The sequence below is a fragment of the Rhagoletis zephyria genome, unplaced genomic scaffold, assembly GCF_001687245.7.
Source record: "Rhagoletis zephyria isolate East Lansing unplaced genomic scaffold, Rhagoletis_zephyria_1.1 Rzeph_scaffold_00017, whole genome shotgun sequence".
NCBI lineage: Eukaryota > Metazoa > Arthropoda > Insecta > Diptera > Tephritidae > Rhagoletis > Rhagoletis zephyria.
The window spans coordinates 495363-522929 of NW_016157101.1; the positions used below are offsets into that span (position 1 = coordinate 495363).

Here is a 27567-nt window from a genome sequence, read left to right on the forward strand (position 1 = left end):
TGTCAAAATCGACAGTGGACGCTTCCATGCAACCCTGATTATCACCGGCCGCCATCATAATTGCTTCATTTGCTTTGTGATTGAGATTTTCAGTTCGTTTTCCGTGGTAAAGCAAAATGTCAGATAGCCGATTTTTTTAAGTTTCAAGTGGCAGACGGTGTTTTGTTCATCTGTTCAGCTTTTAGTTTTTGTTTAATTTATTAAAAAACTAAAAATGTGCATTAGAAGATTATTAGAGAAGTGCTTTTGCTAATCTTTTTGTCTGTGTTTTCTCGCCTAATCGAAAATGCAAAAAATTTTTCCGGAATTTTAGTTTGTGCAACCTATTTATGTATGTATGTGCCGCCGACATAAATGTCCAACAGAAGTGAATCGCATAAACTTTGATAAATTTACGTGAATTAGTGAAAAATCCTTGGAGCAAAACATTCAATAGCAGTCTGATGATGAAAATTACTGGAAGTAATTTTGCCATGTGAATACGACTTTTTGTTCATTGACTTTTGATGCAAGAAGTGAATCCTTTGGATACCTCCCGTGCATGTGAAAAAAGCTTTCTTCATCATCTTAAGCCTGTATTTTTGCAATCTTTGCCCTTTGCTGCTGCTCGCACTGACTAAAATAAATCTTGCGGGCTATTGTACGCAGTATGTACATACAAATTAGTGCACATTACGGGGGGAACGTAAAATTTCGTATATTTGTCACTGCCTCCGAAAAGGAAGTACATATATTAACTTAAAGGAATAATCTAATTAATACTCCGCTCAAATATCTCATCCTTCATGATTTTTTAAACAAAATCTATAATTGCACCGAGGTAAGTTAAAAGTGATTTCAATTTTACATTTGTATGTATACATATAAATCATTCTTATCTTCTTATGTTGTTCCTAGATTATAAACTCTCGCAGAAAAATAAGGTTACACATTAACTGATAAGGAATTCACAAAAATGTTGCATTACATACGATTATGTCTTTAAAGTACAAACATACATATAAAAAAATATATGAATATAATATATATTACTAAATATATGTGTATGTATATCTATGTACTTATCGCTAGCTTAAGTAGCTGTTAGACGTGGCAAGTGCAAGTCCTTTTTAAAAGTCGGTCAAACTCAAGATGTTCCAAAAGTGATTACAGGAGCAGCTACACCTTGCATTTAAAGTGACTTTCGAAAGCAGCTTTTATTTCCGAAAATCACACTTTCCGGAACAACTTTTGTCAGTGTATGCAGAAAATTCCACTTTCACCTGTGTTACCAGACATTTTTATGCTCATAACAATAGTACTGGCCTGCAAATTTTTTTTAAAAATGATGTAACATTTTTAAAATCTTATACAAATTCGGCAAAAATCTCGTCACACGGCAGCACTCGGTTGGTTCGACAGCACTTGCAGCAAAAACGAAAATTGCTAGTGCAACACGAGCAAGTTGAAATTATTTCTCGAAAGGATTTGCGTAATTTCATTTGCAGTTACACAAAAGTGATTTCTGCAAATCTGCTAAAAGCACTTTATGGCTGTTTACACGGGAAGCGCCTGCATTGCCACGTTTAACCGTACCTTTAGAGTAAAAAGTTGCTAAGTCCCATTTTATAAATTAAAAATTATACATACAGGAGAGGAAAAAACTTCTTACAGCCATTTTATTAAAATATTTCGCAAAACTTTGAATACAACATTTTGCGTGTTTAAATCAAAACTTCATAAGAATCAGACGAATTCCAAACCGCAAAAAATGCAATGGGGAACCCATAAAAAATCGTCGTTAGTATTAAAAAATTTTAAAATAAAATATTGGGTATTATTATTGGAAGTCTCCTGAATAGGAACAGAGTTTTCCGATTGAAAATTTTGCTTTTTCCACACATAAAATAATTAACAGGATTCACAAGACGTATTAACCGTCGTAAAAGCTTAATTTTTTGTATGTAAAATAACAGTTAAAATGGTTTTTTGGGGGGGGGGGGCTAATTATATATATTTTTTATAAGTTTAAAAACATTTCGGTGTAGTTTGAAATCCTCTAAAACCATTAAAGTCATTATTTTACATAAAAAATGTTGAGCTTAAGATTTACGATGGTTACCACGTCTTGTGAATACCCTAAATATCTTTCTTTTCTTAACGAAAAAATAGGGGTATTCTTTATTTCCATTTAGAAAAATCCTATGGGGTGAAAGGTTAACATTTTAAACTTTTTTGTTGGACCAGCCTAATGCACTTTCGTGAACATTATATTTTGCTGGTTGGGTGATCTAAATTCTTTTTGTCACAACTGCTAATAAATAATAAATCATTTTATACTTATGCCCTTGTTCAATTCTACGTACATATGTATGTATGTATGTAAATGGAATATCATAAATGCATGCATTTGCAACATTCATATGCATGCACTTGTAAATATACATACATACATACATAGAAAAGCGCAAGCATAGACCGCAATGGGGTTACTTTGTGTTGACTAAGTAAAACCCCACAACTGCTATAAAAACAAGGCGAAGCCGTAATTAATGCAACGTTGCAAATTGTGTATGACACTAGGTGGCAAGCCACATCGATCCAAATGGTAACTGTTTATGTACATTTCAACCATTTGTAAAGCGCCTAGTAAAGTTTTCCAACAGTCCTTTATGGGGGTTGAAACTTAAAAGCTTGAAGTAAGAAAGACCAAGACTATATAATTTTTTTTCTTTCAAATACGATTATTTGCATACACACTGCACTTTTGATGCAAATGCGGGTGCCTAAACCTAAACCTAATTTATTTAGGCAAATATTTATAAACACTCATTGCAAGTTTTGCTACTATTTGAGCATAGACATACAATATGTACGTTAGGGCGGGTTGATTTTTTTTTTAATCGTATAGCAAAAACGTAAACTACATAACATTCTAAGAAAATTCTCCGACGAAACTATGTGTCTAAAATAAAATCCTAATCCGCGCCTCTCGACTTGAAAATTTATATGGCCGCCTTTGCCAAAAAAATAAATGTTAGAACAAATAGGTTTTCCCAAAAGAAATCGAATTTTCTGAATAAAATTTTTTAGTAAGGTAGTTCTTTTGCACTTAATATTTTTTCTACACTCAAAATTTGTTTCATTAAAAAACTAACTTCTAACTATTTGTTATACAGAACGCAAATCAGAGGATATGCAAATTGGGGGTCAACCGCTTTTTTGATAATTGAATATTTTAATTAGTCTCAAAACAAAACCTGTACTTATTGCATAAACTATAATATAATATAATAAAACATAATATATTTCAAAAAAAGAAAATAATTTTAGCGAGAGAAGAGGAAAAAAAATTTCAAGTCGAGAGGCGCGGATTAGGGTTTGATTTTAGACCCATGGTTTCTTCAGAGAATTTTCTTAGAATTTAATGTAGATTATGTTTTTGCTATACGATTTTTAATTTTTTTTTCATCCATACAAATCAACCCGCCCTAATGTACGTGTTAATTGTTATTTTAGACGTTCACCTTAGTTCATATTTGCGGATTTTATTTTGGAAGCTCAAAACGATATTTCGTTCATGATCATAAGTTTGTGGAAGTATTTGAACATATATGTATGTACACATCGTCGTCTCAGAAAACGGATGTCGAATGTTACAAAACACGGTTTTGAGAAAATTGACTTTGAAGTTTAAGGTCGAATTAATCCGAAACTGTACGGTAGATTTTTGTAACTTTTGAAGGAGACGTAGCTGGTGTTATTAGTTTTGATTTCCCATATTTTTACATTTAATATCTCTTAACGTTAATGAGAAAATTTACTTTTCATTCCGTATACATTTGTCGTAAGTAGCGTTTACTCACCACTTTGTTTTGTCCACAGAACATACGACAATAGTAAAGTATCTATTTCAACGACGATGGTATAATTTGATGAAAAAAACAGACATATTTATTAAATAATGATTACTTATTAGAAAAAACATAACAAAAACATAATCATGTATTTAATAAAAAAAATCTGTACATCTCTTATGCTGTAAATATGTTACGAACATACGTTTTCTTTATATAAAAACAAAAAACAATACTTAAATTCAGTCTTTTGTACATTTTTATCTCTTTCATTTCATTGGAGACTCAGTGCAAGCTAAAATTTAAAAATTTAAAATTTTAAAATTAGTTACTTAGTTTAATTTTCAATTTTAATTGTATCGTTATAGTAGAGGACCATCCAATTGTCGTAAGTTCAAAGTTTTGCGATACATACGACAAATGTTTTATGATTAAAAAAAGATTACATTTGTATGGGAATTTGTCGTATGTGCCACATACGACAAACGTTTTATGATTAAAAAAAAGGTACGTTTGTATGGGAATTTGTCGTATGTGACGCATTTTCAGCACATACAACAAAAGGCATACCCAATCATTAATATTATGTAACATACGACAAAATGCGCACGAAATATCTCAATAACTAATGGAGATATAAAAAAATGGATTGCAGAAATCGAAAGAGCATGTCCATCTTAGTAAATCTGCATCAAAATCCCAAAATCGTGATTTTGCACATTCGTCATCCGTTTTCTGAGGCGACGACATGTAAATACATATGTATATTTACATACACATGGTATCGGTTAAATTTAGAGTTTTGTGTAACACCATCTATAGCTTATGCCAAATGACTCAACATCCAACCTACACTCTGCCATTGTAACTATGCTCTGGTACAATCCCAAGAAGACAATTTCAATCTGGGTTGAGATGTTCTCAAAATCGCGCTGACTTTTGTTGAACTGCGTGAATTCTGTTTGTAAGACTGGGTGGATCGGAAACTCGCGACTGGGTGGATCGGAAACCCGGCCTTTTCGACCACCTAGAGACATGGAGTGGCCCAAAAAGTATAGCGCGCATTGGAAACTCGGCCTTTCCAACCGTCTACATAACCTCCGGGCAATGGCATGCTTTTATATTGATATAAAATAATTGCAGTGAAGAAATAATGTTATTTAAAAATTTCCGTAGAGCATATTATGTTTAATATTGAATATTTAAATTTTAAATATAAATCTAATTCTAAGAATGTTAAATCTTTTTTGTAATTGAGGTCTAACAGACAGAGAAATGCGGTGCATGTAAAGTACCACTTTCAGTATCGCAATTGTACCGACAATGGGGCATGGTGTCAAGTTAGCATTACACACTAAATTTTGTTCGTAAAACGGTCAACTCGCTTTTTTTCAGAAAAGCGAAAGCTACAAATTTTTTCTTTTCACAACAAATTTACAACAAACCAGTAAAGAAGTATAAGTTCGAGCGAAACCGAACTATATATACCCGGCGCAGGTATCAAATATCGTCGACTTTTTCTAAACTACATTTGCATGATAAGCAGGAGGGTTTTTCTCGATTTCAAACTTTTTCGATAAAATGCTGACTTAGACTTGATGAAATAATTGAACCAAGTTTGGTAGAAATCTATAAAGTTGTTAGCGAAATACACCTCGTAGTCATAAAGTGGGCGGTGCCACGGAGAATGTCTGAAATTTACCGCTATACGGGAAGTGGGTGTAATTTTAGTCCGATTTGAATAATTTTCCACAAATTTCTTTCTTGTACTAAGGTGATTGAGTGCACCGAGTTTGGTAGAAATTGATGAATCGGTTACCGAGATATACATTTGTGGTCATAAGGGGCAGCGCAACGCCCATTATCCAAAAATTTATAATAATCCAATTTTCTGCTAAGTGGTTATTGTAATTATCTATTTTGAGTCAATTAGCTTCAGTAGTTACTGATTTATCGCAGTTTTCGTATTTCTCTAAATTACCGTTATATGGAAGGTGGGCGTGGTTATTGCCCAATTTCAAAGATTTTCAACAGATGTCTTAGCTATGCCCTAGGCAAGGCTCGTACAGCATTTCATCATAAGTGGGCGGGGTCACGCCCATTTTCCAAAAATTTCATGATAATACTATTTTTTAACCAAAATTTTGCTTCCAATACTTGCCTTGGATAAAGGAAAGCCTACATACCGAATTTCGTTGAGATATCTCAAGTTTTACTGGAGTTATCGTGCACACGGACGGACGGACAGACAGACATGGCTAAATCGACTTCTCTATTCATTCTGAGCATTTATGTATACATTTGTCTATATCTACTTATCTCGATCCGTTTTGGCTGTTACAAACAAGTGCGCTCGTGTATAAAAAACTACAATAAATGACTTTCGAAAAGTGTAGTGCTAAATTGACGGACGTCCTTTTGGAAGGGCTTCCAGCTACTGAATTAATCTTTCGAAATTAGGCTTTGTCCAAAAGTCGGTAGATTACCTACTGGGGACCTAACAAAATTAAAAAAAAAACTTTCTTCTATAAAACTGTATAACTACACTGTAAAGAATTAAAAATTAGATAGGCCTAGCTATATTGCAGTAACAATATCTACAAACATACATACATACTATAAACATACTTTCGTTTCAATAATTCATTTATTATATTTTTCTGCACAACTTCCAAATCTATACGGTAAAACTTTCTACGAAAACCGTACCAAAAGCTAAAAACCATAAAAAATATGTTATAAAAAACTTTTTTTTTTATTATTCAAATGGACTATTTTGGAGTTCATTGACCGTAATATGTTTTTTTGTTTGTTCATTTTGACTTGTCGTATACTTTGTGACCGCTTAAATGTATTCAGTTTCCGGCGGAATCGTGGTCTGTGGCGATGCTGCAAAGTAGCTGCCTTAATGGGACCAACTAATTTCAGACTAACAATGTATTCATAATGATAATCTTCACCTTTCGCAAACAAAAATGAGGTCAAAGCAGTGCTTAGTGGTTGTTACTTGTGGTCGTTCATGTCTATATAAATTTATATGGGCATGTACACTAGGATGGTCCAAAAATACACGTGAAAAAGTAAAGTCGGAATTTTTATGCTCTCGACCCCTAGGATTGTTCTATATCGAAAAAAATATACCCCTACTTTTTTATTTTAAAATCAAAAAATATTTAAAGGTCGCTCAAAGCGCCCAAAATTTTCCATGTATGTATTTTGTATGTAGAATAAACTACTTTTCGTAGAAATGGTATAGAATTCTTAAAAATCAATATTTTTCTATCTGTTATTTAACCATTTTTTCATCGAAACTATAATTTATAGGTCCGCCAAAAACCCACAAAAACCCCAAAAAATTCAGTGGGGGACCAATAAAAAATCGTTAGTATTGAAAAATGGCTAAATAAACAATTGGGTATTATTATTTAAAGTCTTCTGAAGATAACCAGAGTTTTCCGATCGAAAAATATTGATTTTCAAGAATTCTATACCATTTCTACGTAAAGTTGTTGTTGTTGTTGTGTTTTTTCCCCATATAAAAATACATGGAAAATTTTGAGCGACCTCTAAATATTTTTTGATTTCATAATAAAAAATAGGGGTATACTTTTTTTCGATATAGAACAACCCTAGGGGGTGAGAGCATTACAGTTCCGACTTTACTGTTTTTGGACCACCCTAATGTATACAGTACATATACGTCAGTAAACATATGTACCCAGTATATCTGTATGTATGTTGTACACTAAAAAGCATAAATTGCAGACTAAAAATTTTACATTCGACAAGTTACATACATACATATCTTCGTTTAAAGTACAAAACCGCGTATCAAAAAATGCAAAACCGCGTATGTGAGGTTGCATAAATTATTTTTAGAGAGTAAAAACACTTATATTTCAAAATGGTTATCTTTTTTACAAAGCAATCGCATTTCTGGCTAGTATATTTCAGGTGAGCTTCGCTGAGCAAATCCAATATTTGGCAAAAAAAGTCAGTTTCGCGGTTTTGCAGAACGACCATACGCGGTTTTATACTTTAAACGACGATATGTGTATACAGTCAGCGTCAAAAATATGAAAATAAGAAAATGCGAAACACTCAAGACAAAAAATTCACAAAAATCAACGGTAATTTTTAGAGACTTGAAATTTGCGCCTTATTACATTAAAATTTTAATGGGCTACTGCGTACTCAAATTTTTTCTAAGAAATCGAATTGAAAAGTTGAAAATTTGGATGGAAATTTTTTGGTATTTCTGGAATTTTCACGAGTTCTATATCAAATTGAAAGTTCTATATGAGTTGAAAGAATGCTGCTTTCTGCTGTAGAATCAATTACATTTTTATAACAAAATAAAAAAATAAATTGGTATGGAAAATATAAAAGAAGAAAATGGTCAAAACGTCAGGGTATTCATATTTTTGACGCTGACTGTATATATGTATGTACATGGGCAATTCTCAGAAACTTCGAATTTCTTTGTAAAACTTTTTTTTTAAATCGCGAGCACAGGTCTGAAATTTTTAGTATACCTTCCTTAAACTGCTAGAATACAAAATCCAACGTGGTTCAACGTTTTAAAGTAATGCACGTTTTTAATGTTTTTTACGCTTGTTGGAAAAAAAATTATTGTACCAAAACGAATTAACTATAAAACCGCATAATCTAAAACTTTCTAAAAATTCTAGACAAAATTTTAATACAACTTTTTGAAATTTGATTAATTTTTGTGAACTTTGTGTAAGCTTTCAAACTTTTACTATGTATTTCAGTTATAGGTCGAACTATATTTTAAATGAAAATTATTAAAAAAAAACTGAAAAAGTTAAAATTTTATAAAGGTTTTTTTTAGATTTGCAAAGCAATTAAATGGTCGCTCAAAGCCCTTAAAGTTTTCCATGCATTTTATATGGAAAAAAACAACTTCGTAGAAATGGTATAGAATTCTTAAAAATCAATATTTTTCGATCAGAAAACTCTAGTTTACGAGACTTACAATAACAATGCCCAAGTGTTTATTTAATCATTTTTTAATACCAACGATTTTTTATTGGTCCCTTATTGCATTTTCTGAACTTTTTGGCGGACGTATAAAATATAGTAACTACTATAAATAAAAAGATCAGTCGAAGCCACAGCCCTAATCTTAAACGTAGAATACGAAATTCAAGTTAAGTTTAAGTTTTCAAACGGGTGGCAACGCTCCTACATATAGTTTGGAAAAAAGTTTTTCATAGCCATTTTGATTGATATCCATACAGTAGTAATTCATTTATTTATTGCATACATTGAATTAAACTTTGTAATCAGGTGGCAATCCTCTTCAAAATATTTTTAAACCACAACCTCTGTCGTCTGACACTTATAATTGCCCTTAAATTAAGTTGAACTTGATTATGTAAACGGGTGGCAACGCTCCTACATGCAGTTTAGAAATAAAGTTTCTTCAAAGGATGTCCATATTGTAGTAATTCTTTTTAACTATCGTGTACATAAAATTTTACTTTGTAAACAGGTGATAACACTGTGTTAAAACTAATTTCAAACTAAAACATTTTTCGTCTGACACCCGTATTGTGATACATATTTAAATTAGCTATGTCCATTAATTCAAGTTGAATTGAACTTTTAAATCTGGTGGCAACCCTCCTTTTCCAAAATCGAACGAACGGTACAGATCTGAGAAGACCGAAAAGTTTTCGCGTATAATGCATTGATAGATTACTAAAAGAGAAACAGGTCCACATTAACTGCAATCAACGTACTTATGTACGTATTTATGTACATAAGGTGCGATTAGGTTATAAATATTTCACCGGAGCTGCGCCATCTGAAAAAATTTGAATTTTTTATAAGAGAAAATAAAAACAAAATGATTCGAGTGGTTTGGTAATAAAAAAAAATGAGCTAATTTTTTCAAAAATTTGTTTTGTGAAGCTCTAAAAATTACAACTACAACATTTGAGCATGGCATCCATACTGAAACGTCAGATGTTCTACGCCAAAATCGTTAAATAAACAATCGGGTATTATTAACGGGAGTCCCCTGAAGAGAAACGGAGTTTTCTTATTAAAAAATATTGTCTTTCAAGGATTCTATAACATTTCAACCAAAAGCTGTATAAAATACATGAAAAACTCTGAGCGCTTTCAGCGACCTCTAAATATTTTTTGATTTCAAAATAAAAATAGGGGTATAATTTGTTTCGGTGTAGAACAGTCCTGGGGGTGAGAGCATAAAAATTCCTACTTTACTTTTTCACATACATTTTTGGACCACCCTGATGTACATACATATTTTTAACTTGTATTTTTTCGTTCAATTTAGACATCATAAAAACAAACAAAAAATGACTAAATGCTATAAAACGGCTTCTGACATACACTTTCTTTGATAATTTAATAACATTTTATACACATCCATGGCGTAGTTAAAGTTCTGAAAAATTTTTAAATAGAATTTTTTTTTTATTTTTTTTTTTGCCCTGTTTCTGTTTACAAAAATTGCAAAATATTGTACAGCACTGACGTACTTGTTTTCACAGGTGTTTTTGTTGTTGGCTCTTTGATTACGTTTGCAAAGCATTAAAACTAAAATATCACTTAGGCCATCTCGGCTAAATGCCAACAGGAAATTATATTTATGTACTTTGTTTTTGAGATTAAATACTTATAAGCTTAACAACGCACGCAGTTAAGCGAACCGACCTGCATAGACAGATAAAACCCTGTAGAAAAATCAGCAAGGTGGAGAGTGGCAATGTGGACATCTTTTGTATGGTGCGCGGATTGCACTGTTTGCAGAGCTGTCCCCATAGGAAACCCGGGTTTTACCGTGTAACCCGTGCACCAAGAAAGGGCTTTGCAAGCCTCCGAGAATATCCCTTTTGAATTTATAGGCCTGACCCCAACTGTCTCTTCTGTTTTGCTATGATGCTTCGACTTAAAAACAAATCTCGTTTAGATTGACTCTAAAAATCAGCCAGGTAGCAACTTTAATACTAGAGTCACAAAAAAAAAGGTTTATTCATCGGTGCCTAACTCCAACACAGACTCTGGATGGGAGAGAAAAACGCATTCCAAATGATTTCGGAAGCGATGTCAAATTTAATGACGGAACTCCAAAAACCAAAACGAAAAGATTTCGAAAGCTTTGGAAGAAGAAAAGAAAATATTTTTAAATTAAAGCATAAAGAGCATTTGTTGTAAGATATACAGCCTTATTCTGTATCACGAACGATAGGCAACAGGAACGATTCGTCTGCAGAGGAATGCTTCAAAAATTAGTCCGGCGGCATCATTTTAGCCGGTTCAAACGCAACCGAGACCATTGCAACGTAATGTATGAAAAGCAAGACGAAGACGACCGATAGAGTTTAAAATCGCAATCAGAGAGGTTGTCGTCTGCAGACGAATCGTTTGTTTTGCCTATCGTTCGTGATACAGAATAAGGCCCATAGACTTTTTAACAATTGAATCGACATGTTATTTTCCCTTTAGAACACCATAATTTTTTTGTTACAATAAATCAAGTGCCTTGATGTTTAGTATGACCCTTTGGGATTTTATAACAGCTGCAATCCTACCCAAAATAGAACTTACAAACTTTTGGCTTTATTTCTGTAGCTGCCACTTTCAACTCTATTTTATTGGGTTCTTTCTAACCGTTTGCTTTTTAATAAGACCCCAACAGATTTCAATGCGGCTGTGTAAAGAGTTTTATATCAAAAGTGCCCAGCAATACCGTCATCTGATCACGAATGCCTCTGTTCGGGCTACGGCTTGCCTCTACTTAGACGGTTTCGTCTTTTCAAGGGAGGAAGTTTTAAGTAAATGTTGTACATCTTTCTTCTGATACTGTGACACTTTCTGGAAACAATTGAAGGTGCAATTTTTTTTATATAAAGCCAAACTCTACACAGCTCCGCATAGAACAGATAATTCTGAATATGTACTTACTTACATATAGTTGCCAAAATTTTACAGGAGCGAGAAAAACTTGTCTTATTTCAAGACGGTTCTGTGTTTTATCCCTAATTAAGTATCTCTACCTTTTATATCTAAATACCAATATTTGGGTATAAATGGATTAGGCTTGGTGTCAGGAGCTTCCGGTGTGCAAATCTCATTTTTGGCACAAATGTCAGTTACGAGGTTTTGCAGAACCACGATACGCGGTTTTGTACCTTAAACGGCCGCTGTGGTGTAGTTGTAAGCGGAGCGCGCTTCCACTCCGCAGGGCCTTGGTTCAAGCCCTGGTCAAAGCAATATCGGAAAAAATATCGGAAAAAGATTTTGTCTTAATAGCGGTCGCCCCTCGGCAGGCAATGGCAAAGCTCCGAGTGAATTTCTGCCATGAAAAACAGCGTCTCATAAAAAATACAATCGCCCTTCGGAGTTGGCGTTAAACTGTAGATCTCTCCCCTTTGTGTGACAACATCAAGGCGCACGCCACAAATCGGAGGAGAAGCTCAGCAAAATACTAGCATACATGTTTACATGTGTAAACGCCATTTTATTATTATTATTATTATTATTGTCATTATGTATTATTACATATCGCTAGCTTAGAGTGAAAAGTTGCTAAGTCCACTTTTTATGAAAACTCATATTTTGATGCAGGAGGCCAGAGAAACTAAAAATGCATCGTTTCGAAAAGGGTAAAGGTCCTTCAAGGTTCATGTTTTCCGAAAATTCGATAAGGCTAAAATAGTACGAAATCTTTCAATAAAGATCGAATCCCTTTGATTCGTACGGAGTTTGTCTTTGCTTTAAGCAGGCAAAATGTTGTATTCAAAGTTTTGCGAAATACTTGAAGAAAATGGCTATAAGAAGTTTTTTTCCTCGCCTGTACAATTTTCAAATAGGGACTTAGCAACTTTTCCCTCTAAGCTAGCGATGTGTATGTATATCGTTATCTAAAGAATGAGCTTCAGAGCAGAGTTTTCTTCGTAAACTTGAACTATACTACAAGTTACTGGATTCTTAACGTATCTTTAGAAGTGTTAAAGTACCAGAGAATTTAGTGAATGAGATGCCCTTAGCCCGCTGGGTATTAGCTACTATTTCATAACAACATTTCTAAGCGATTTCCTCTCATTATGCTAGCTCTTGGCGGGATTTAAAAATGTAAACTGGGACGATATGTCCGCAGTCGTGAAAACAAACGTATCGTTTCAAATCAATTCTTCCTAATTGGCGATTTCGCAAATAATAAATGGAAATAATTGTAGTACATATTTATTAAAAACAAAGTATGGTTTTCTTTGAATTAAGTCAGAAATGCGGTCGCATGATTGTACACCTCGGCATTTGCGCTTATGTTTATGTCTAGGGTGTGAGTTTGTAAGAAGTATGCTTGAATGAAAATATGTATGTACATATGTATGTGCATATGTAAATATGTATATACATACAACATAGGTTCATACATATTTAATGTACATTATCAGAGAAGCCAACTCGACGGAAATTCCTCGATTTTGCGGCGAATTTCAGTTTACGTGGCAAATCGGTGTTTCAACTGTTTCTTTGTGAGGTGTTAACTAATTTTCAGACACTTGAAACTTGCTTTTTTACAGTAGAATTGAGTTGGCTTCAAAACTTTCAAAAATCAATCTAGAAAATCGAATTAAATTCGAGTAAAAAAATGCAAGTTCGGAGTTAGTCAAAAATCGCGTTGATTTTTGAGATTTTTTTTTTGGTTGAAGGTGTTTTGCATTTTTTCCACATAAAGTATTTTCGAAAAAAATTTCTTGTATGGAAGAGACTGCAATCAACGGTATCATAAAAATTCTAAAAAATCGGATTAAAAAGTTGAAAATTTTGATGAAGATTTGCTGGATTTTTGCGAGGTTTGCACAAAGTTTGGGAATTATATTTTTATGTTTTTTGTTGTAGAATGGGCCATGTTTTTATACGAAATTAGCGGAACAATATTAGAATGAAAATTGTTGCATATGTATGTATATTGTGAAAAATTTGCTGTGCCAATACTTTGTTCCGGCAGTGTAGGTGTTAATTAATTTTCAGCCACTTGAAACTTGCTTTTTATTACACTAGAATTGAGTTGGCTTCAAAACTTTCAAAAATCTTTCTAGAAAATCTAATTAAAATGCTCGAAATTTTTACGACAGTTTGTTAATTTTTTTTTTAATATTGCATAAAGTTTGAAATTTGGATTTATATGGGTTTTGTTAAAGAATGAACCATATTAAAAAAAATAACTCAAATTAAATAACAAAAAAAAAAACAATTGTGAAAACTGGTCCAAATTGGGATCGACGACTGTATGTATGTATCTAAATATTATATGTGCATTTTTTATTCTTTATTTGCTAACTAACTTTATAAACGTATGGTTTGGTTTTTAAATACATACATATGAATACAATAAAGAGAACGACCAGCAGTGTATCAAAAGACATACAAGTTTTTTGTAAATAAGCGGATATCTATGGGTGGGGAATTTTATGAAATTTCGGAGAAAATCGGGGAATTTCATTGTCGAATGCGAAGAATTACGAAAAATTAGTTGGCTACCCTGGTACATATGTACATAAGTATTTAGATATCCACATAAATCGTATTGGCAAAGTTTAACTTTGCTCATCAGTGCCAGCCGGAAGTGATGACATTTTTTTCACTTTTTCCTTCGCATACTACACATACGTATGTACATATGTATGTATGTGCATATGGACTTATTCGGACCGGGAGTCATTTGCCAGTGAATTGGATGTAAGAATATACAAATATACATAGGGGAACACAATGACGACATGGTATATTAATTAATATTCATACAACCAAGTATATTTACATTCATACATACATACATACTATGTCATTCTGAATGTTTTTATTTAGTTTATAGACGTATGAATGTGGACATGTGTTCCATCGAGTAGCAAAACTCACGAACGAAGAATGTGTATTGTAAAAAAAAAATAAAAAATAAAAATAAACAAAAAATTAAGAACTATAAGGAATCGCAATAAAAAAGCCTAAATAAGATAATGAAATATGTATATGTTTGGAACAGTGAAATATTTTATTGAACATCTTAATTAATAATCCTATACAATTGATTGATTTTAAATACTTTTTTTTTTTAATTACAGATAACATAATCCATCACATAAATCCATCCAATTAGTGGTCAACAACGTCCATCACAATTAGCATTGATTAATGTAAGAGGAGGTCCATTAAAAACTGCGAAAGTTATATGTATGTTCATACATACATACATAAAGTACAATCAAATCGAATATATCCCCTGTCAATGAAATTATAAATCAGCCAAGTAGCCAAGCAACTTAGCGGCGATCCAACACTACTTTTGCCGAAAAATACTTGCATACATAATACATATAATAGGAAATATCTAAGCCGTAAGCAATAGATTTATTTTTAAGAGAATCTTCATAAATTGCTCTTACATTGCCATGGACAAATGCGATGCTTGAACGTTTTCGTTTGGGTAATTTAAGTGCAAATTGTCGTTTACGAAGTGAAGAACTGGCGCGCGATAAGAAACAACAACGCCAACAATGTGTCACTGTCCTGCTTTTAGATGACACAACGCACACCTTTCGGATAGAGGTACGTACGTATGTACATACATACATAACAACAAAACCAAAGGTATGCTTAGTTACATAGTTGGAAAAATCATAACTAATCAGGGCAGGGTTCCAACTGCGCAGCGCCAAAACGATAAGTAGCCTACTCATTTCAACAGTTGACCAACCAACAATCCAACCATGGCGTACATTTCATCTGCTAATATAAAAGCGTCTATAATTCAAATGTGTATTCGTATTTTCACTACAGCATACCGCAATACTAAGTACTTATGTACCTACATACATACATATCTACTAATGACTAAATAGAAAGTATACTCAGACTGATAGCTATCCATATCGTAATGTTGTAGGAGACTACGTTGTGCGCATTTATGTTTTAATATGTTTAAATGCTGAATTGCTTTCTTTTTGATTGTTTATTGTTTCGTTGAGTAGTGGTAAGCGCACTCATCCGGGCATTCGCATAGCGCAGAGCATAAAAAAAAAAATAAAAATAAAAATACAAAGCAAAAAGCCTTCGTTCGCATTGCCATTCGTTTTGTGCTCTTTGATAGTGTAGAATCAATGTGCGTACTAGGTATGATAATCTCGAAAACAGGTAAAACCCTGAAACTGTTTGAAATACAGTAAAACCTCTATATATGGTGGTTTTGGCCTGTTCTAATTGCTAGGCTCAACATTAAACGAATGTCATATGGGATTATGTCAAATAGTTCCTTACAATATACATATATAAATCCGAGAAAAAACATTGATGTTTTAAATCGGGCGGACGTTTTTGCTGCTATAAGGCAGACGCAAGCTTGCAGCCACACCTAATAGAGAAAAAACGCTACTGAATTTACCGAGTAAGCCAGAGTGTTATTATTTTTTGTGAATACCGTTACAAAACTAAAAAATATCGAGAATGCAAACATATTGAATCTAATCGGATGACTGCGGGATCCCGAGATGAAATTAAAAATCTCAAAATAAAAATATAAATAAAATAAAAAAAATATTCCAAATATCGCCACCTCTAGTTAACAACCATTGCCCATCGCTCATAGTACCCACCGATGGCTTTCCATTTCAAGATCTTTGCTTTCTTTTGCTATTTATGTAGGTTCATACCTCTTCTTAGCTTTTTCTTTTATGTTTTATTTAATTTTTTAATTGCTTTGTAATTTACAATACAAGTGCAGTGCAATGAAATTGATCATTGCTACATGCAGTTATGTACATATGTTCTTACTATGTATGTATAGATATGTTGGCCAACAAATGAACTTGAGAGCCACAGCGTACAAGAAACATAAAACGCACAAATGTTTAATGAATTTCAAAACAAACCTTCATGCTTATGCATGCATGTATGCACGATATACATAATATTGTCATGTACTTATAATAAAAAATCTGCGACAGCGTGATTTATTTTATATACTACATTTATTCAGTATGATTTGTACGTGGATTTTAGTACAATATGCATATGGGGTGTTCCATGCCAAAGCGAGCGGGGTTCATACTTCATGTGTTCAATTTGTTTCAAATTTTTAGGTTTGATGCATAAACATAAATAATAAATAAATATGTAATTTTAGCTTGATTAATACATTTTTAAAAACTTTACAGCTCAAAAATCAAAACAAATCGATTTATTAGTTTTCCAAATATCTCGAAAATACCACATACACACATCAAAATTGTCTATGAAAAGAAATATTTAAAAAAAAATTTTTCTTGAAAAATTTTTACATACACATTTTTTGATAAAAAAATTAGTTTTTGAAAATATGCCATCTAAAAAAAAAATTTTTAAAAAATCACAATGGTAATGGCTCTGAGTATTGCGCAATATTTAAGTACATATAGTATTATTATAGTAGAGTGCACCCCTCGAGTTATGAATTTTTTCTACACCGATGTTGAGTAAAATGAGTACATTACAAACTTACAAATTTTTAAATTTTTTTTAGAATTTTTTTGAGTATGCAGTTTTGCAACCAAAGTCGATTAAAGAAACTCGACAGCTAGTACGATAGAGAAATTGGAATGTATGTTAAAGAAAGTCAGAACAACAAGAAATAAACATGTACATCCTGTTTTTTGTCCATCTGAAAGAATTTTAAAAATTCCATAAAAATTTATTATGTTTCAAGTGCAACCATGGACAACAGCTGGCAGGGAAACTTGCAAGATTCTCATCATGAGAAGGGCTTTGTAGGACGTATTTTAGAAGGCCTTTGGAGGAGCTCTTATAAAACCGCTCCTTTAATTCATAAACATTTTTCTTCTTTAAAGGTTTTATTTAAGGTTCATATCCAATATATTTTATTGCAATCTAAAATGCATTTTTAAATTCATTTGTAATGCTAAAGGGCACAATAGACCTAAGGTTGCACAGCCTCTAACATTCTATCTATCTATGCTAAATAATATAAGCTTATACTTTCGCGTAAATTGTGAATAGAAAAAGCCCTTCTAGAATCCATGCAGGGAAGCTTTTTCTTCATCCCTTCTTGAGAGTAGGCCTTTTAGAATGGCTTAATTTAAGAAGGCCTACCTAAATATCGTCTGCACTGTTAAAGTAACATTTTCTGATGTTATTGAGGGATACGAACTGCTCTTACTTGTTTCTGACTCATTTACCTCAAAATAATTGTTTGCACTGCATAAAATAAGACTGCGTAAAGACATTCATATAGCGGGCTTAACAATATTTTAATCAGAAATAAGATATATCGACAAATTTAGTCACGAACACACACATACAAATATAAATGCAAGTTTGCTTTCAATACTTTTATCAGTGATTTATTGTGCTTTTTATCACAACAATCTACTATAGACAAGTTTTTAACTCGAAAAAAGACCAAGTCTACTACAGTGAATATTGCCCATACATATATAAATCGGGCGGAAGCTATACATAGTATCTACTTATTTCGGCATGGGATTTTTTAGTAAACATATAATATATGTACATATATGTAACGGGTGATTTTTTAAGAGCTTGATAACTTTTTTTTAAAAAAAAGTTATCAAGCTCTTAAAAAATCACCCGTTACATATATGTACATATATGTAACGGGTGATTTTTTAAGAGCTTGATAACTTTTTTTTAAAAAAAAGTTATCAAGCTCTTAAAAAATCACCCGTTACATATATGTACATATATGTAACGGGTGATTTTTTAAGAGCTTGATAACTTTTTTTTAAAAAAAAGTTATCAAGCTCTTAAAAAATCACCCGTTACATATATGTACATATATGTAACGGGTGATTTTTTAAGAGCTTGATAACTTTTTTTTAAAAAAAAGTTATCAAGCTCTTAAAAAATCACCCGTTACATATATGTACATATATGTAACGGGTGATTTTTTAAGAGCTTGATAACTTTTTTTTAAAAAAAAGTTATCAAGCTCTTAAAAAATCACCCGTTACATATATGTACATATATGTAACGGGTGATTTTTTAAGAGCTTGATAACTTTTTTTTAAAAAAAAGTTATCAAGCTCTTAAAAAATCACCCGTTATATATCAGTCTCATATTTCCTTATTTTATTTAACATACATACGCATCCGCTATAAATATTTTCTCACATATTTCTCCACAGAAACGTGCTAAAGGATCTGAATTACTCGATCAGGTTTTTCATTTCTTAGAGCTATCCGAAAGGGACTACTTTGGATTGCTATTTCCACAAAAGCCCGGTGATGTTGTTGTAAGTACTTATTTACCAAAATAAAAGTTGAACCATTAAAAATATTAATTTCATTTCGTTTATGTTCGTCTATTACAGCGATGGGTAGATGCGCATAAGCAATTTAAAAAACAATGCAGTAGCCTCGCTCTTGAAAATGACACCATTCAAACGCTAGAATTTAGAGTTAAGGTAAGAATGTTTGTTAAAAAAAATATGAGAATTTTTAATGCCTAACCAATGCATACAACTTTGGTGTTGTTGCTTTTATAGTTTTATGTAAGTGATCCCAGTCGTTTGCAAGAGGAATATACCAGATATCAGTTCTATTTGCAAATAAAACGCAATATTCTGCTGGGAAGACTGCCATGCTCTGTCAACACGCAATGTTTACTTGCCAGCTATACTGTGCAATGTAAGTACCGAGCGCACATAACTACATACATACATACATACATATGCAAATAAAATTGTACAAAGTATGCAATTTAAATATATATGTATGTACATACATACATATACATATCTGTGTTCGCATGGAATAATAGCTTATGTCGGGAAGCTGCCTTTTCCTATTCTTTAAACGACAAGGAATTTTTTGATGAGACCTAATAAGAATATTGACTTGCTACTATCGGAACTATTTCTTGCACGTTTATTTGCCAGAAGTTCTTCAATGGCTCGCCACCAGTGAGTCATTCGCAATCGTATGCAGTGAATGCCGCATTATACTAAAGCCAGCCTTTCGACATGAGCTACTACATACATATTCCATCCGAACACATATTATGTATGAATGTATGTAAAAATTTTGTCTGTGATTTATGCACTTTTAGCCGAATTGGGCGATTTCAACCCAGCGGAACATCAGCCAGGATACTTGGGCGACATGCAATTGCTGGTCGAACAAACACCAGATGCCGAGCGAAAGATATCGGAATTACATAAATTGCATCGCGGACAATTACCAGCTGATGCAGAGTATAATTATTTAGAACATGCGAAACGACTTGATTTATACGGCATTGATTTACACAAAGCTACGGTATGTAACGATACTTATTGATGCAGACAACTTTCCATTATATGAAACAAAATATTCTTCGGTCAATTTAAAAGTTTGTATTTTACAATGTACCTTGCTTAGTTGGGCTCCTCTGTCTTACAGGATTCTAATGGCAAAGACTTGCAGCTAGGCGTATCAGCGATCGGGTTATTAGTTTTTCAAAACGGATTGCGTATAAATACATTTTCCTGGTCGAAAATGGTGAAAGTTTCATTCAAACGCAAAGATTTTTTCATACAACTGCGCAGAGAACCGGTAAGTTAAATTAAAAATGATTTGTTTTATGAACATAATCTCTTTATTGTTATTAATAAACAAATGTTGAAATCATACTAAACTTAGAATAATTCTTTTAATATTTAGTCGGAAAGCTATGACACGTTGCTGGGCTTCGGCATGATCTCACACAAGCACGCTAAAGCATTGTGGAAATCTTGTGTGGAACACCATTCTTTCTTCCGTCTGAAACGACCACATCGGCTTCCACGTTTCTTAAACATCAGTCTAGGCTCGAAGTGAGTGTATACTTATACTCGAACGCATAATTTTCAGAGCATTTATTAGCAATTTTTTTTCTATTACCACTGCAGATTCTACTATTCCGGACGCACAGAGCTGCAGGCTGTGCAAGAGTCCAAGCAGCGCGGCACCGTGCACAAGGCATTTGTGCGTTCGCCGAGCAAACGTCTTATAGCCGCGGGCTCTACCGTTGCCCCGTCCCCGATGGTGAACGGCACCAGCGGCTCGGATAGCAACGGTAGCGTTTCGCATAATGGCAAAGTCACCTCGTCCGCATTGGTAACACATACGTCCATTTTGACTATTACGAAAACGAGCCGTCCACATGACAATAAAGTGACCTCGAAGCAGACTGAAACAATACCGCGAAAGGCCTGGGAACAGCAGAGCGACGAATACGATATACAACTGTAAGCGCTACTACTTCCTGACAGTGCTTTCTTATCTTCAAAAAATAAATTATAATTTACATGATTTTAGTGACACTGGAATAATAGCTAGACGATTTGATTCACCAATACCGCCAACCTACAGTTCGGGCGCACACAGTCCGATAATGAGCTCAATTAATGTTGCATCGCGCCTTGGGCCGCCAATCACTACGCTTATAAATGGCAACACGTCGACTGTGTTGGAAAGTGGTAGCGATTTGGTAACTATACGTCTACAATCCGACGAGCAGGGCCGTTTTGGCTTTAACGTTAAGGGTGGCGTAGATCTTGGACTGCCTGTGCAGGTATCGAAAGTAGTGCCGAACACGCCAGCAGATCGTTGCACACCACGTGTGTGTGAAGGTGATGAGGTTGTCATGATTAATGGGCACGATGTTGTAGGACTGCAACATGATCAGGTCGTGACAATGATACGAGAAAGTCGCAATCAACAGAGCGGTGAACTGTTGCTCACTGTACGCCCAAAGGCGATGCGCGCTATACTATCGGAGGAGGAGCCACTATATCAGTACGTGCCGGAGAACGATGAAATTGGATCTCACTCAAATCTATTGGATGGCGATGCATTATTCACGCAGAGCTTACTGCTTTTGAGCGACGGTCTAGCATCTGGTGCGCTATTGGCACAGTACGAGCTGATGTATCGAAAGAATCCCGAATTGGCGATAACAGAGGCGCGGAAACCGGAAAATATTGCTAAGAATCGGTATCGGGACATATCACCATGTAAGTTAATTGTACATACAGCAAGTAACGGCTGTAAAAATAAATGATTTTTTTTTTTTAGATGATTGCACGCGCGTTTCACTGGTCAGTTCTGCCACCGGCGATTATATCAATGCCAATTATGTAAATATGGAAATACCGAGCGGTGTGGTAAATCGTTATATCGCTACGCAAGGTCCTCTAGCAAATACCACAACAGACTTTTGGCGTATGGTGCAGCAAGAAAGTAGCCATTTGATAGTCATGCTTACCACGGTTATGGAGGCGGGTCGCCAGAAATGCCATCAGTATTGGCCAGTTACTGGCGATGAGTTGCACTTGGGTGATGGTTTTTCGGTCAAATGCCTTAGCGAACAGCCGGATGAGACGGGTAGTTTTGTCTTTCGTGAATTTGTTTTGTGTGATAAGCGCACTGGCGAACAACGTCACATTCAGCACATGCAATATTTAGCTTGGCCCGATCATTGCGTGCCCTCGGATCCGAATCTCTTTATCGAATTCACAGAGCGTGTGCGTGTGGCACGTAATAAAACTTTGCTGCAGGAAATCGAAGAAAGTCTGAAACAAGTGCGGCTACTGGACGCCGATGCCGATGAAAATGGTGGACTGATGAGTGAACGGAAATGTGCTGCCAGCAATGGAGTGACGCCGGAAGATGAGAACCCGGTTTCGACTAGTGTGCATCAGTGAGTATATTTTTATAGAATCAATGTTGGAATTTTATATAATTCCATAACTGTAGATAATACATATGTGTTAAATTTAACTTACACACCGCTACGTTTATAATTGAATGCTTTTTAAAAATACAGGTGTATTAGTGCGGCAAATCCCCCTGTGATAGTGCATTGTTCCGCCGGTATTGGACGTACAGGTGTGCTCATACTAATGGATACAGCATTGGCGCTAATGGAAATCAGAGAGCCCGTTTATCCGCTGGACATAGTGCGCACAATGCGCGATCAGCGTGCCTGTATGGTGCAAAATGTGGTAAGTGGCTCAAATATATATATGCACTGAATTTAGGCAATTGCTGAATAAATGGGTTAATTTTTTGGTTATTTTCAATTTTCAGAGCCAATATCGATTTGTGTGTGAGTGCATTTGTGCTGCGTATATGAAGTTGTCACGCTCCAGTGCTGCTCTGGATGATGTTGGAGACAATTAACAATAATTATTAATATATCATACACATCTACAGCCATGTTAAACGCGTATTGTTAATTTTTGTTGCTAACAAGCCAACAAAAACATATATTACTAATCTTTACATATACATACACTTTGTCCAGCCATTAAATGCAGTATATAGTTGACATGGTTAAATCGATTTATATACATACATATGTATGTAGGTGAGAACAGGCCAAAATGTTTTTGGTGACCGCCATGAACCTTTGCTATCCAACTATTTTCTATTGTATAAATACTTTGTTTAGTGCTTTTAGTGCTTTTGTACCACTTATTCACGTATGAGTAGTACCACTCTTTTCTTAATCCACATTAAACATAGTATATTTAAATCAATATATGTATATGTATGCTTATATTTCATAATTGCTCATAGAAATTCTTTAGATAGAGTTTTTGTACGCAATGTTTCGGGCGCATTTTAAATGCGGAATTGTTCAATGTATGTATATTCAACTAAATTACTTTCGATTTAATCATATATTGTGTTAGTGCATTGAATTGCGTATATTTTTGGTAAATTTTACGGAATTTTTGCACTTCTATCTTTGCTTGCCTTTTGGTGCATTAAGACAATTCAAATATGAAGGTATTTTTTTTTGTATAATTACCAGCCAAAAAAATCACCAAGACAATTGATAAAAAAAAATGAATTTACACACAAGTGCTGCAACGCAATTCTAAATTTTTATTGTACGATTTGCATGCTATCAATTAGATACGTCTAACCATATGCGCAATATCAATGTAGTATATGTATAAAAATGTGTGAGACAGATATTTTAAGACATGAGAAATGCATACAAAAGTTTAGCAAGTTACACATGCCACAGAAGTGGCATGCTTTTATCGCGATATTTGATCATTTAATCCTTTAGAAATTACATACATTGCGTCTACGAAGCGTGGATGACGAATGAAAAATTGTAGGCATAATTTAGCTCCATTAAGAAAGATTTATCAACTTACTAGTATTGTAGCACCAAATAAAATATTTATTGTATCCCCGTACTCACAGCTACATATAACGGACCCACTCATTTCAAAAGCTGAATGGGCCTATTTTAATGTAAAAGAAAATAAAAAAAAAAACATCCGCTTAGATTGAAAGTAGAATGAATTTGTTTTATTTTAACTTAAGCAGCGAGTTTATAGTTTGCAATTAGCTTTTGAATTGTTTGTAGCTTTGGTAATGCAATCAATTTGCAAAATCCGTATTCTGCTCGCTGTTTTTATAGGCTTCTATTTCTTGTTGCGCTTGCTCAAGCTCCTCGCGCAAATTAGCATATTTCTGTTGTAATTCCCTTTCACGCTCCATCTGACGACGCACATCCTCTTGCAGCGACTGGAAAAAAGAAAAATTATTAATTAGTATAATGGAAAAGTAAGAGCAACATCACCGTATACCTCTAAACGCCTGGGTATGGCCACTGCCTCCTGCTCGGCCAGAAATTTGAACGTTGACAAGGCCAGTGAATTTTGCTCGATTTGATCGTATGTGTCTTGCAACTGCTTGATCATTGCCTGTGCGCGCGCTTGATAGCCGCCGGTTAAGATTTTTAGTTTCTTTTCAATTTTGGCGCAACGCTTAGCCTCCTTAGCCATATGGCGCCGGTTTTGCTCCAATTGCTTCTCGGCCGATTCCAAACGGTCTTTCTTGCTTGCCAAATTTGCGCGCGTATATCGGTTTTGCGACGGCAAATAAAGCACCTGGCCCAAACACTCTTGCCACACTTGCGAGTAGACATCCATCGGTAAATCGCCATGTCCCATGCCCTCTTTAACAACTTCCATTTCTTCTTTGATCAAGTTTCCCGCCTTCTCTAAATCTAGCTTTTTGAATTCTTCATAGGGATTCGATTTGAAGTAACTTTGTAGCTGTTCAATTTTGTTTTGTGATTGTCCTGGCACTGGATCTTTCACCGAATCATATAAAAGCATTGTGATCATATCATGTTTAATCAGCTCTTCGGCTTTTTGCATATCAGTGAGATTTTGCTTTTCAGATTGAGGGCGCAAAATCTTGGTGTTGACTTCAGTTGGACGCGGCAGTTGGCGTTGAATAGCCTGTGAACGTTTCTCCAGCTCCCGCTTGCGTTTGATATTTTCCTCTGCTATTGCGCGGGCGTCTACATCTGCTTGGTCTTCGACCACGTTTACCGCGGTTGCCTCAGAAGGTTCTTGATCGTCATGCTCTGGCACAACAATTTCGTAATCATTGCGCGGAGCAGGCAGCGTTGCTAAGCCTTCGCGTAAGGAGCTTTTCAGTTGTTTTTGATAATTTTTATAAATTGCTGGCGTATCGCCGACGTTTAAATTGTCTTCTGGGTTAATGCTTAGTTTGTCTCGAACGAGTATGGGGGTTTGACCCAAGCCAGCGTGCGGTGTTTTGCCTACTGGCACAAGTGCATTGGAAGCCGGGGTCGCGAATCCAGGTGTGCCCGCCTCGCCTCCGCGTTGTGTTCTATACATAAAAAAAAATGTATACAAAATTTTGCTCACTAATGTATTCTCAACTTTATGGATACTGACCTGAATGGTGTGGCAATTACAGTGTTGGGTGTTGCAATTGTAGCTGATTTTGGTAGTACTCCAGAGAAATCGGATTCGTGTAATGGTGTGTTAAGCCCACCTTTTAATGGCGTATCTACGTGTGTCAGGGCCATCATATTTTGGGCCTCCTGCATTATGCGATCGGTAAATGGCGCAGGGGTGCGTGGCGTCGCTGTAACTTGCGGTGTTATAGAGTAATCGGCCAACAGTGCATCTGTGGTTTCAACTCCACTTTCACCTGCGACCTCCTTAGCTACTTCACTAGCACGCCCAAGCTTGACAACCTGCTGTAATTCCTGATCTGAAATCTGCGGCTGAGGCAGCACCAACTTCGATCGTTTCCTTTCGGGTTCCAAATTTTGTAGCATAGCTAAGGGCATGTCGTTCTCCTTGCGTTGCTTCAGTTTCTGCTTATCTTTCTTTCGCTCTCGCTCTTCCTTTTCTGAGCGCAACTCACCATCTAGATCTTGTTGACGCATCTTGTTAAAGTCCGGCCCAAGTTTTTCGACGTTTTCTTCTGATGTATCGTAGAATCCAATAGCCGGACGTTTTTCGAATGGAATTTCTGCATTATAGTCAATGCCTTTGATTCGTTTTCGGTTGCCGCTGCCAATACCCGCAGCACGAAGCTCTCTACGCTTCTGCAATGCTGCCAAACGTCGAGCCTCTTCCAACTGTTTTTCGCGAGCCTTGCGCTTAGCCTTCTTGCCTTGTGTGTTGGCAAGACGTGCACGCGCTTCTGATAGCATTTCCAATTCTAATCAAAAACCAAAATATGTATGGTTTAATTAATGTAATAATTTATAAACGAACATATGTACAAACCATCTTCGTCCATATCTTTTGGATCGGGGCGGGCAGGTTTTGTCTCTGGATTTGGATCGATTTCACCTGGCTTTAATTTACGTGGATCGTCTCCAGCATCCTCCCCATCTTCCTTGCGTTGAGCTTGGTCGCTGTAAGTAATAATGTTAATATTACTCACACAATTGTGCATGTTCACTTATAACTTACAGCAAATATTCATATCGCTCCAAGCACTGCGCCGCCGTTCGTCCAATAATAGGCGCGATTGTACGCCATTGCGTGGGCATTAGCTTAGCCAAATGCAGCAATTTTTCATCTTCCTCCCGTGACCACTCGGTCTTCTTAATGCTGGGATCTAGCCACTCGTACCAGCGGGCCTTGCACTGTTTAGCGGACTTACGATGCAGAAGGGACGCAATACGGGACCATTGATTTTTGCCATATTTCATAACCGCTGCTTTTAAAATTTCATCCTATAAATCAAGACATTTAGTTTAGCCCGACGACCACAGTAGCTCATCGAGAACTTACCTCGGTGTTCCTCCACACCCCACCTTTTATCATGATTCGGGGCATTTTGCTGTATTAGTTAAATACTTGAACCTGTCTCAAAAGTTGATTGTTTATATCCAAATCGGTTTTTCCGGATAACTCCTGACTTTTGTCCAATTAAAAGCACAGTATATACTAGGAATGTTTGATATTTAAGAAAATATCGATATCATGAGTAGATTTAATTCATTGCATGTAAAATCGATATGGCGATATATCGGGCTGAACAATAACGATATCGGAAAGATCGATGTTGAAAATCCTACTCCCAATTATATCAAACCTGCTTATCAAATCACCTAAGGGCCCATGAACCAAAAATACAAGATCACGTAAGAACGCGACGTTGTATTTGTAACTGGTTTTGAGAAAAAAGTTTGCGAAAGCGGGTTCGTCAGCTGAGCGTTTGTTTACATCACAAGCACCACTATTTTACACTTTTATTCAAGTAAAGAAGAGTTAATTCAACATGACAACACATTTTAAAGCATTTTGTTGCATAATTTTACCTAAATTGTGCGTTTAAAGTGGCTATTCTGTACGTTACCGAAGATTTTGTAACCGAAAAATTGTATTAC

The 27567-nt window shown here is 35.0% G+C and overlaps 2 protein-coding genes across 3 annotated transcripts; one reads left to right on the plus strand and one right to left on the minus strand.

Annotated features, from left to right (window-relative positions):
* The first annotated feature begins 74 nt into the window (after positions 1-74).
* Ptpmeg (protein tyrosine phosphatase Meg) lies at positions 75-24193 on the plus strand. 2 transcript variants are annotated; one of them, XM_017613258.1, is made up of 13 exons: positions 75-820; positions 14963-15446; positions 19037-19144; positions 19223-19315; positions 19397-19538; positions 19960-20168; positions 20271-20444; positions 20553-20704; positions 20780-21118; positions 21189-21886; positions 21948-22572; positions 22699-22876; positions 22962-24193. In XM_017613258.1, exons 2-13 carry the CDS (start codon positions 15303-15305, stop codon positions 23052-23054), a joined length of 2955 nt encoding a protein of 984 aa, XP_017468747.1. In that variant the 5' UTR covers positions 75-820; positions 14963-15302; the 3' UTR covers positions 23055-24193. The 2 variants fall into 2 exon arrangements, with proteins under 2 accessions (XP_017468747.1, XP_017468753.1); XM_017613264.1 differs by having other exon boundaries at positions 76-820; positions 20292-20444.
* Cdc5 (cell division cycle protein 21) lies at positions 24177-27162 on the minus strand. The gene is made up of 6 exons (XM_017613273.1): positions 26969-27162; positions 26645-26910; positions 26456-26586; positions 25610-26387; positions 24485-25541; positions 24177-24422 (listed from the first exon to the last, which is right to left on the minus strand). Exons 1-6 carry the CDS (start codon positions 27011-27013, stop codon positions 24276-24278), a joined length of 2424 nt encoding a protein of 807 aa, XP_017468762.1. The 5' UTR covers positions 27014-27162; the 3' UTR covers positions 24177-24275.
* Between the last annotated feature and the right edge of the window lie 405 nt (positions 27163-27567).

Excerpts from the sequence above, each read along its gene's own strand:
- Cdc5 (XM_017613273.1), bottom strand. The coding sequence starts at position 27,013 with ATGCCCCGAATCATGATAAAAGGTGGGGTGTGGAGGAACACCGAG. Across the intron at positions 26,587-26,644 it reads GAGCGATATGAATATTTGCT|CGACCAAGCTCAACGCAAGG; the intron begins GTAAGTTATAAG and ends TATTACTTACAG. Across the intron at positions 24,423-24,484 it reads CCATACCCAGGCGTTTAGAG|TCGCTGCAAGAGGATGTGCG; the intron begins GTATACGGTGAT and ends TCTTTTTTCCAG.
- Ptpmeg (XM_017613258.1), top strand. The coding sequence starts at position 15,303 with ATGCTTGAACGTTTTCGTTTGGGTAATTTAAGTGCAAATTGTCGTTTA. Across the intron at positions 15,447-19,036 it reads CGCACACCTTTCGGATAGAG|AAACGTGCTAAAGGATCTGA; the intron begins GTACGTACGTAT and ends ATTTCTCCACAG. Across the intron at positions 21,887-21,947 it reads GTATCGGGACATATCACCAT|ATGATTGCACGCGCGTTTCA; the intron begins GTAAGTTAATTG and ends TTTTTTTTTTAG.